At 37.8% G+C, this 12,269-nt stretch overlaps 1 protein-coding gene across 1 annotated transcript in view; it reads right to left on the minus strand.

Moving 5' to 3' along the window:
• LOC124359416 (DNA repair and recombination protein RAD54B-like) overlaps window positions 1-12,269 on the minus strand; it is a 53,320-nt gene that overhangs the window by 13,842 nt on the left and 27,209 nt on the right. The window contains 4 exon segments of the mRNA XM_046812146.1: window positions 3,825-3,984; window positions 4,934-5,060; window positions 7,699-7,824; window positions 8,213-8,233. Coding sequence (XP_046668102.1) covers window positions 3,825-3,984; window positions 4,934-5,060; window positions 7,699-7,824; window positions 8,213-8,233 — 434 coding nt within the window.

Genomic DNA, 12,269 nt, shown 5'->3' on the forward strand with positions numbered 1-12,269 from the left:
AGGGCACTGTGAACTCAAGTGTGATACACACCTCGTTTCACTTGGAATGGACCTCATGCACCTTTGAAAGGAAGGGGGTTTCACTTTGGGAAACTTCGGCAGAATGAATAAAGATGTTAACTCTGAACGACTTCATGGTTTTCTAGCACTGTTTTACAAATTGCAGCAGTAAAATGCTACTTTTATTTCTTCTATAAATAATTTAAATTATCAGGTGAAATTCCCTGTTGGGTGAGCAGTGGTGCAAAGAGTTTTGATTTCAGAAAGAACAGTAGTAACGTAGTAAATGAGTCATTAATATATGATTTGTCAAACACCTGTTGGATTGTTTGTGCACATGCATATTTCAAATTAAAATATTCTTCATCAAAAATTGCTATGATAACTGCTAAGGAGGATTGAATCAAGGTATAATTCAATTTATTGCAATACGGTGGCTAATGTTTATTGTACATCGTGAATTACTTATTCAGCGTACCTTTTTCAGAAACATGTAACAATATTTCTTTCATTTTCAAACAATGAAGGCTTGACTTTGCCAAAGCATCTATTCTCTCGGTAGAAAAACACAGTTTTACTGTTCTGAGTTTCTACCATATAGTCAGGCAAAAGGATTTAACGATCCCACAGGGATAAGCAGACAAAATCATATGAATGTGTTAGGGCACTCACTATCCAATTAATAAAATGGGAAAAAATTTAAGAAATTAATTGTTTTTTTAATGAATACTATGTCATTAATTGAGTCGCCCAGTTGCAAAACTCGTTATGTCCATTTTGAAGAATTTTCAGAAACCCCAAAAAACTGTAGAATATAAAGTAATGTATATTGTAAGCTCCTTTCACATTTTTTTTAAAGGTTTGTACATTATAATGTATGTCCAGTATCCTCAAAAAGATATGTTAACATTTAGGGGGGTTTAGTTTGGACATAACGAGTTTTGCTACAGTATATTGGATTCAACGAGTTTTGCTGCATTATATGGGAGAGTGAGATTAAAATAAAGAGAGAGATAATTTAAGAACATGTTTAATGTAACAAAAATGTTTCAAAAATATATACAAATAACATTTTTTAATTATTTCAGCTTAAATCTAGTAAATGTCCATGTTCATATTGCTAACTCCTCATTAGTATCGTCGATCTCACCAATGTCCGATTCATTGTCTTGGGGATCAGAAAGAGCTTTCTGTTGGTCGAAAAGATTCTTAAAGAACGTCAGATTTTGGTTATTTTCCCATTCCTTGGTGAAGTGTTTCGTCAAAAGTGTATTTAAGTCTTTTAACTTCAATTTTTTTATAGGTACACCTTCCTTCACAGGTTTGGGATTGAATGTTGATAACTGTTTTCCAGGCTTATTAATGCTTTTCCCTACTCCAGAATCGACATTGTAGTTTGTTTTCCCTCTTAACTTTAAATTACCTTGTTTTGTTTTTATTATGAGTATACGTTTAGTGGGGCGTAACCTGAAGTGCCAATCTTTGGGTTCTCTTAGAGTTGCTGACACTGCTTCCTTCCAATCCAACATAGGACATTCTTGTCCCAAGCGGATCACAGTGGCACACGACTTAAAAATTTCGATGTACTCTTTGTCTGTCAAAAGAGTAGTGTGTTTCTTAATTTTTCCTTCCATTCGGCCGAAAACCCTATCAGGAGGGATGAAGGAGTGGCCGACTACTGGGAAAATCAAAATAACTTTTTTTACTGACTGTGGAGCATCTTGTGCAAGGAACTTGTTTAACATACCAATAACTATTTTATTCTTGTTTTGGCCGCCGCACCCATCAGCGGCCACTTTGATAGTGTGCACTCCTGTCAGATCTGTGTTAAGCAGACGGTGGTATAGTGCTGAAGCGATTTGGTTAGAGCCTTTTTTATATTGGTTTTCTAACCAAACATAGGAGAAGATTTTGTCCTTTGTCTGAGGATCTTTTAAGGTACCTTCACAGATTGTAAAGTTGTAAATGTACAACTGGTGTACATTTACAACTAATAGGAGGCTTGGTCAGGAATTTTGGGTATTATCTGGTTCTTCTGGCAGTCAAAACTAAAGGTAATTTGACCATCTTTTTGCTCCCTAACCAGATTGTAAAAAGCATCTGCCTTTTTTTTATGAACAGTGAGTTCTACCTTCAAAGTGTCTTTTTCCTGTGTATCTCTGCAACGCTTAATCCTGTCACGAAGGGACAGGCATGTTGAACAGACATCTATGGCAGGAGAGGCAAAGCCTAAATTATAATCGTTGTCGAAAATGTTTAGAAAATAATCATACTTAACTTTAAGAGCCTCGTCATGAGAGCCTTGGTACTGCTCCCACAGTCCTCTGATAGTTTACTCGCTTGGGAGATATTGACGAGTGACATTTCTACCCCGACAATAATGGCTTTCAAGTACCTGAAGGGACCCTATAAAAGCTTTCACAGCAATTTTTTTTCCGTATATTTCAAAGACTTTGTGTCCCCACCACGTTGGTCTTTGGGTACATCTCCTAATTCAAAGAACTTTTTACACAACAACTGAATTCTATCTCTTGATACACCTAGGGTATTTACAAGGAGTTTTTTGCACACTGGAACTATTTCTGGTCGACCACATTTTAAAACAGGAATGAAATATTTTGTTGATACCTTTTTCTTCCGGCTTTCCTCATCTCCATTTCTTGACCTCTCCCGCTCGGGCTGACTTACAGTGACGTATCGCAGGATAAAATTCTGCTGGGCCTCTCTATTTGGGTCTGCATAAAACTTTTGATGCATTCGCCTGATATCCTGTAGACTCACTTTGCTACATTGAAAAGCCCCTGTAGCCGAATGGTCACATGAAGGTGGTGGAGGCAGTCCAGGCGAAGAATGTCTGAAAAAAACCAATAATTAGGCCTATGTATAATTTTCATTTTAGACTTAGACATTGTATATTTATTCAGTGTTATGAATGAAGAATAAAGTATAAGAACTACCTATTTTTATTCAGTAATAATAATAAGTACTGGTACATAACATTGAATAAGATAAGTTAAACACTAAACCTAATCTACAAAGGATTCTGTTTCCTTACCTTTGTTTCTTAGCTTTATTTCTTTTCCATTCTTGTTTATTCGGCTTTTTCTTTCTTCCTTTACGCAGTGGAGCTTCCAGAACTTGAAGTGGATTCATATTGTTAAAAACTATTATCAAAAGGTCGAAAATATCTTCACAAATGCACTTACACACAGTTTACACAAAGCTTTGTTTACGAACAATGTGGGAGAACGACAGCTCTCAAGAAGACTAGACAAAATCAGTGCTGCCAACACGATATAACCCAAACGCTAAAATGTCTCAGAATTTATTAAAAACTGCGTACAGCAAAGAATTGTATAAACAGAATCATACATATTCCAGAATGGACATAACGAATTTTGCAACAGTTTAATTATTGGTAATCCAGTTTGTTATGGGACATGACGAGTTTTGGAACAGTTTCATTATGATAGACACAACGAGTTTTGCTGCATTATGAAAATGGACATAACGTGTTTTGCAGCATTTGCTGATTTTTGAATACATTTTTAACAGGTTTATAACGACTTTTGAAACATGACATATTTGTTTTTGGATGCAAGAGAAAAAACTCTACAAAATGGCGGTCTTATCTCAATTTCGAAAAAAATGGACATAACGAGTTTTGCAACTGGGCGACTCAATTAAAGAATTTCTGTAACATTATGGGAACATGTAGCTTTCAATACAAATTTGAATAAAAGTAAAGCATTAGATCATTGTTGAATATTGAAACAGGAGAAAATGTTTTAAATAAGTATAACTTTTCAATTATGTTACGATACCTATAAATATGGACGGAATTCTTCTGACCATCGCGCCACACCCGGGCCATGGCCTGTAGGTCTGAGGCAGGGTTCCAGTCAGAGTCGAACAGCACCAACCTTGATGCTCCAGTCAGGTTCAGACCCACCCCTCCAGCTCGAGCACTCAGCAGAAACACACCTGTATTTTAAGGCCAAGTTATACTATTTATTTTAAGACTGTACAGATAGTTTATAAAAGAGTATTAGGATTATTAAGACTTTTTCTATCGTTACAGTACATAAATTATTAACTATTGTCTAAGTTTTATGTTTTAATGTGAAGAAATTGCAAGTGTTGTAATTTTGAGATATTTCAGCCTTGATGTGGTGATTAATGGTGATTAATAAAAAATTAATATTATACCAAAACTGGCGGGACATGTAACTGCACATTTAATGGAACTTTCAATAGCATTTGTTGACTCCAGATGGCTCTATACAACAAGGCCAAAATATCTAAAGGAGACTTAAAAAAAAAAAAACAGCAAAAACATATAAATATACCAGCAAAGTTAAATAAAAAACACATATGGAGCAAACTACACTAAAGTCAAAAACCACAACAAGGAAGTTAAGCATTAAACCCATATGTGAAACCAACACTGAGATTATAAAAGATTAGAATTCAAGCGTAATAAATATTCAGTTTGATTCTCTGGTGGTTTTTATGTTTCATTTAATACAAGTAAATCTATTAAAAAGCTAGCAAGAGCTCCAAAAACACACAGTGCATGTCATTTATTGAGGAAAACATGAAATTTTAGCATTTCATGCATTTTAACAATCTTTACAAGGAATAAGTCATAAAGCATATCACATCACAAGCTTGAAGTGGTAAAAAATTATCCTGTTCCAATTGTAAATCTCTATTTGATCATTCATCCAGAAAATAATACATTTCAAATTCAATTATTTTATTTTAAATCACAAACACAGTAAAGATGATGGATTATTATCTCCTTGTTCTACTTCAAAATACTCTATACAGATCACTGACTTATAGAGATTGATAGAATTAAAAAAAATTAAGATAAAACGTTATCAAACACTCATTACATAAAAAAACAACATTTTAATAATAATCTTACTATTTTCAGAGTAAGGGGAATTGAACTTGTTAACGATTTCTACTCTGCGAGCAGTGGGTGTGCTACCATCCAGCCTGCAGTGTTTGTAATGGTATTGGTCGCACAAGGCTGCAAGGAGATCTAGGGTCTGAAACATGACAGAAGTGCTTCCTTTAATTTGTGACATTCCAAATGTCATTGGTTCCTATCCCTATCCTGTCGTTCCAGAAGCAAATGCAATGATCTTTCTAGGACAAGCCTTTACTAGTAAGAAAATAAATAACACTGTGTATTTTAGACTTGCAGGATTCTTATATATATATATATATACAGCCGCCTCCTCTCAAGGTCCCTTGATCAGGAATATCGGACTCTATCTCAGTCATGTCCCCTTGAAAGAGAGGAAGACCAGGTCTGTTCCAGCCTCTCCAGTCAAAGCAGGCAGGGGACTCACTCATATCCAGGCTAGCAACAACCTTTAACACTAAGGAAGCTCCACTCACACTCCAACAGTCATCTTTCGCAGCAGATTAGACCAACCGATCTATCCTTCCACCCCAATATTTCAACATTTGCAATTGGTGATGTGTCCCTCTTTGGACATCTATAGGGTTTCTAAGAGTACAGTGTTATAAGTGACATTTTGATTTTTACTGTATCCAGTGCAGGTTGAACTGGAAGGTATAAACCAGCCAGACACACACTGTGAGTGTTGAATAGTTTCTAATGGTTAAGTACTTTTAAAGATAGCCGAATGAATGTTCATGACGATGAACAGACTACGTGACCCTCAGTAATCAGCAACGATTTGGTGCAAAAAGTGAATGAAAATGAACAGGTGCTTCACAATTTCTTTATTAATAGAGGAGTTTCCTCAAGTTTCAAGAAGTGTTTTCTATGACTTTGTTACTGAATGCGGACACAATCAAAAGGAATCATTCTGTTGCATGACACTGCCCATGTATATGAAGCAAATATCTCATCGCATCATTTGGCTGGGCAAAATTTGATCACCCCGATTTAGCTCTAAAAATAAGGAAGAATCTTTGTACTCTGCATCACAATGATGATGGTAATGTTTAAATGTCCATGATAATCCTTGTAAAAATGTCACCTCCTATGTACAGTACTCATATTGATAACAAACGTATTTCCACAAAGCTTTCCAGTGTAGTCTTTGTTAAAAAAACATCTTACAGGGTTTGTCCGGAAAGTAATAGGACTGAGTCGATTTAAAAAAATGTATTGAGCCAATCGTTACAATTCTTTAAAAACTTTCAAAATAGGCTCCTTCTGCGTCGATGCAGCGCTGCCAGCGCGATTTCCAAGCATTGAAGGCGTCACAGAAGGCATTCTCCGGAATAGCCTTGAGAGCCGCGGTGCAAGCTGCTTGGATCCCCTCTGTCGTCTCAAAATGCTTGCCTTTCATCGGCCTTTTCAGGTGAGGAAACAAAAAAAAAGTCCGGGGGGGGGGGCCACATCTGGGCTGTAGGGCGGCTGTGGAAGAGTTGGGATGCCGGCCTTGGTCAAGTAGCTGTTCACAAGAAAGGCGGTGTGAGCCGGGGCGTTGTCGTGGTGCAACTTCCAGTCGGCTGCGATGTCTGGTCGGACCCGATTGACCCTTTGTTTGAGTCTCTTGAGCACTTCCACGTAAAACTTGGCGTTGACGGTTTGTCCAGGAGGAACAAATTCATGGTGAACGATGCCTTTGATGTCAAAAAAGACAATGAGCATCGTTTTCACTTTGGATTGGCTCATTATTGCCTTTTTTGGGCGAGGAGACGCCGGCGTGTGCCACTCGGAAGATTGCCTCTTTGTTTCGGGATCGTACTCAAAGATCCACGACTCGTCACCTGTGATTACATTATGCAAAAATTGGGGGTCACTTTCACACATGTTCAAATTTTCTTGGCACATTTCCACTCGCCGCAATTTCTGGTCGTCAGTGAGCACTTTTGGGACCATCTTCGCGCACACCTTGCGCATGTTCAAATGCTCTGTCACAATTTCATGAACCACAGATTTCGGTAAATTTAACATCTGGGCAATTAAACGAATGCTTAGTCGACGGTCTGAGTTCAAAACATTGCGCACACGAGTCACATTGTCAGTGTTTGTCGAAGTCGAGGGTCTTCCCGAACGGTCTTCATCAGCGACCTCTTCCCGGCCCTCCAAAAAGGCCTGGTGCCACCGAAACACACTACTTCTTGCTAAAGCAACATCTGGGTATGCCTGCTTGATCATATCAAATGTCTCTGTCGCAGATTTACCGAGTTTCACACTGAATTTAATCGCGTACCTCTGCTCTAACGAACGCTGCATTTTCGGCTTGTACCACTCACAGAAACACGTCACGCGAAAATGCCTGTCCTGACTCTCCAGGTGCTCCGAGACAACTGACCAGCCGCTTGTTCGTTCGGCAGGAATGCCCTCTACCGAATTCAGTCGGTGCGCGCATGCTCCGAAGTACAGTCGCGGCGGAATAAAATCAGTCCTATTACTTTCCGGACAAACCCTGTACATTCTGTGTACCTCTAAAATGTAAAATAATGCTTATATAAAAAATGTTTCTTTTACCAATTTCCAGTCCATCCTCTGATATGATCTGGTACTGTGGGAGAATTGCAGTAGAAAAAGTAAATTTTAATCTTACGCAAGAAAGCCATTTAGTTATTAGTAAATCACGTGTTCTTGAACACCATAGACCACTGTTTAATGACTATGTCTATTTTTTGATAGTGCACATGACAAAATTAAAGATTTAATTTCATATCCTACCTTCTCACCTGAGTAAAGTATGAGACAAGGACAATCCTCTCCTTTGCTTGAGCCACAGAGTGCAGTAGAGCTGTGACAACTAACAGTTTGGTAGCGTCTTCAATCACCACCTGGTCTCCACTGAGCCGTGACAACTCTTCACATAGGGATTCCAACAAATAGTCCTAAAAAAATCAACTATTAGTTGTTTTAGCACAGATATCTTACACTGAGTAAGTGGCATTTTAATGGTGTACAGGCTTGGCAACCTGCTATCATTGGGAACATCAGCCTAGTTCGATTTTAAATTAATTATTTTATTTACCTTTTTCTTTACGTGTAAATGACAAACTTTACTTCTAGTCTTTAATGTTATATGAATCGGGAAGAGCAGTAGAAGGATATTGTATCACTATTAAATATGAAATTAAACCCAGCCTGGAAGAAAGGATGTTGTCCCCACATGGACAGACAGAAGACCATTGTGATGGAGGAGTGGGTCAGCAAGATTCTGTCTAATAAAGAATGTTGCCTGACATAAACTAAACATGTTAAAATAATTTCCTACCAACTTTTAAGCCTAGGTGAATTTAAAATTGAAAAATTACTTACTGGGAACTGCCAATGAACCAATACAAAATACAAAAGTCTTCTCAAAAACTGTGTGAGTTTCTCTATATTTGTCCTGGATGAGTTGGAGAGAAACCAAGGATGAGAATGGCGAGTTTTAGTTCTTACACATATGGGATTTGTTCAAAAAGTATCTAGGCTGGTATGTTATCGTTACTATTGAATTTCCAGTAAAATAAAATTTGGTGGAACTGAATTTTTTACTTTACCTCTTAATAAATCCATGAATGTACGGTAAATACAGTAGAACTCCAATTATCTGGATCAGATTGAGAACAATTTTAAAATCGGGCAGGAATCACATGTTAACCCTTCTAACTGTGACAATGGTGGACATAGGGCGGGGAGGGGGAGTGATGACTCACTCTGTCTCGCCATCCTGCTACTGTCACTCACTACACTCTATTAATAGTCAGTCAACCAGTGCTTCATCAACCTGCAATAGGGTGAATTGGTGATATATTGAGTCTTTCGTGTTCCTAAGTGTTTTAATTATTGTGTGCAGTACTACAATGAGTTCTAAGAGGAAACGTGTAGTGTTATCGCTGGCCGATAAAATTAAAATGATCAAACAGTTGGACAAAAGTGTCTCCGGTAAACATTTAGCCGATGTGTACAAGGTGGGAACATCAACAATATCAACATTTAAAAAAAATCCTTTAACACGTTCAATGCGGTTGCGGTAGATCTACTGCACGGCTGCCTCGCGCCAGACGCGCATGACGTAGATCTACTGCACAGCGCCATTGTTTAGAAACCCAGTCAGTGTGCTCTCAGCACTCGTCGTGTATGGTTGTCCGTTTTGCCGCTCGTGGGGATATACTTTTCCCGCGTTTTTGTGGTCGCCGTTCTCAGTTAGCGTTTTGTGGTTAGTTTTTAGACTACTTCAAATTTTACCGTTTTTGTTGTGTGTTTAGTGTTATTCTTATAATACAATAGACATGGATTTGCCTCCTGGAACTAGTGGAATCCAGAATAGACGTCAGTTTGTGGCTAATAGTGATTCTGATTATGAAGACGACCCTGGTGTCCCTGGTAATGCTCCGGACCTCGACGATGAACAATACGAGACTGATGAGTCAGAGGTCGAAGACCCAGACTATGACGTAAGACCACCACAATGGAGTCCTCAAACTATAGGTATGAAAGATGTACCGTTTACAAAAGAGGAAAAGTTTTTAGTCCCTTTGCCTAATGAGATTACCCCAATCAATTTTTTCTTGTTGCTGGTGGATGTGATTTTTTTGGAGGGCATTGTGGCTACTACGAATAGATACGCGTTGGAGTTATTCTGTGGACCTACTACAACCCCAGGCTCACGAATCCATAAATGGAAAGACATTACCGTGGAGGATCTCAAATGTTTTATTGGCCTATTGCTGCACATGGGAATATTACAATTACCCCGAATACAAGACTATTGGAAAACTTGTAAGCTGTTTTCAACGTGCTTCCCCAAATTCATGGCCAGGGACAAATTCATGCTTATTTTGCGATGCATTAATTTTGAAAGGTACCCTAACCCAAACAACAGAGCTTCTAAAGTACAGTTTCTAATTGACTACTTCAACAATAAAATGGACTCAATTTATTATCCTCAAAAAAATTTGTGCATTGACGAGGGAATGGTTTTATGGAGGGGACGGTTGTACTTTAGGCAATATATAAAGAAACGCCATAAGTACGGCATCAAACTGTACAGTTTGTGTGACCCCCATGGCCTAATACTTCGTTTTTTTATGTATTGCGGAGTTTTAGATGATTACGGTGGTAAGGGGCATGCAGCCAATGTTGTATTGAAGCTGATGCAAGGGAAACTCAATTGTGGCCACAGTTTATTTATGGATAATTATTATAATAGTTTTACTCTTGCCTCAAGCCTGCTCCGTAGGAATACATATTGCACTGGAACTCTTCGGCTGGACAGAAAATACGTATCTCCTGAAGTCAAATCGGCAACCCTGAAAAAGGGTGAAACCATCGCCCGCTACGCCGAAAGTGTTGTTGTCGCCAAATGGAAAGACAAACGCGTTGTCTCTTACATATCCACTGAATTTGAAAATGACATGGTGAATTCAATTAATCGAGGTGGTTTGGAGAGACTAAAACCACTACCAATTGTTCAATACAACCATTTTATGAAAGGCGTGGACCGCAGTGACCAAATGATGTCATATTATCCTTGCGAAAGGAAAACACTGCGGTGGTATAAAAAGATTTTTGTCCACGTAATTCAGATGATGTTAGTGAATGCACACTATCTCTATAACGAAGTTCGCACATCAAGTGGAGAAAACAAAATGCCATTGTACGACTTCCGTCTGGAGGTTATTGACAAGCTACTCCCGGACGTTCCCGAGCCTCCTCGACCTCTGAAGCGCCGCCGCGTCCCCCATGTACCCTCACGGATTACAGAAAAAGTGGCTTGTGGAAAGAGAAGTAAACAAAAGAGGTGCAGAGTTTGCTATGCAAATGGCAGAAAGAAATACGTGATGTGGCAGTGTTTAGAATGTGATGGACAGCCTGGGTTGTGTGTCCCACATTGTTTTGACCAATTCCATGACTAATGAAGCGTACCTTGGGGAGGATGGTTGGGTTGTAAATAGTAGTTTTTAGTGTTTTTTTATCAATATATTTTTAGTTATACTAAGTGATTTGTTCCCAGTATTATTATAAACAATCGTTAGTGGTCTGTTTTTCAAAAACAATAAGGAAAACGGTGCGCGCTTCGAAGAGAGACTGGCCCCAGGAGCGTGTGCGGTAGATCTACTGCACGTTTTCAAAATGGCGAAATTCGGCTCTTTTGGTGTTTGATGACCTTTCTGTACCAACCCGTGTCACAACAACTAAATTGGTAAGTGAATACTAATAAAAAAAAAATTAGCCTCTAGCAACATACATTACTTAATTTTTAGCAGCGAACGTGTTAATGTAAACTTTGTATCCGTCCTCAAGAATGAAGATGCAAGTTCATTGAGGAAGTCTATGAAAACAGGAGAGAAAATAAAAACTGGAAGAAGCATTGTTTTAGTGGTTCATGCAGCAGTGCAATGGGGAACCCTATTTCAGGCCCAATTATTAGCTACAGACCTATATCCTAAGTTCTTATTTTCAGTAAGATTTTTGAATCATATTTTAAACACCAGTTTAATGCTTTCTGTACTCAAAATAGCCTATTATGTGATGAGCAATTTGGATATATGTCAGGTAGAAACACTGTCAACGTTATAGACAGTATAGTTTATAGTATTTTGATGAATTTTGAAAAGCAATGTTTGTCTTCTGCAGTATTGATAAACTTGAGTAAAACATTTGATTGCATATATCACAATTTGCTTATTAAAAACTTTTTAACTATGGCATTAGACATAGACATTCTTTATTGCCATTAAACATGATATGCAATAGGCAGAGTCAAATTACAACATGATTTATAACCAAATTACAATTGAATCTTCAATTGCAGGTTACAAGTTAGAAAACTAATTAAGAGTAAGTTTTACATTCCAAAAATATAAAAATATGAGTTTAAGGCACATACAAAGCGTCAACAGTTAAAAGATCCTTAAAACTAAATTAAAATGGTAACTTAGCTTAAAATTTAAAAGTTGTCTTGTTAAAAGTGAAATTTAAAAACTCTTTTACATCATAAAATGGGTTATCTATTAACCAGTTATACATAACATTCTTAAATCTAGCACTGCTGATGTGATGAACAATTGGTGGGAGCCTGTTAAAAAGCTTTATGCTCATAACCTTGTAGGAAGACACAGTTTTGCTTAGCCTATAGTGAGGAAAACGAATAGTGTGACTAGACCTGGTAAAATGGTTATGTACATCAGTAGCAAGGGAGTGTTGAAATAAATTATTTTTCACATGACATAAACATACAAAGATATACAAATTGATCACAGTCAAAATTCTCTCTTTAACAAAAAGTGGTCTACAATGGTCAGTTGAACCTGAGAAA

The sequence above is a fragment of the Homalodisca vitripennis genome, chromosome 4 (genome assembly GCF_021130785.1).
Source record: "Homalodisca vitripennis isolate AUS2020 chromosome 4, UT_GWSS_2.1, whole genome shotgun sequence".
Taxonomy (NCBI): Eukaryota; Metazoa; Arthropoda; class Insecta; order Hemiptera; family Cicadellidae; genus Homalodisca; species Homalodisca vitripennis.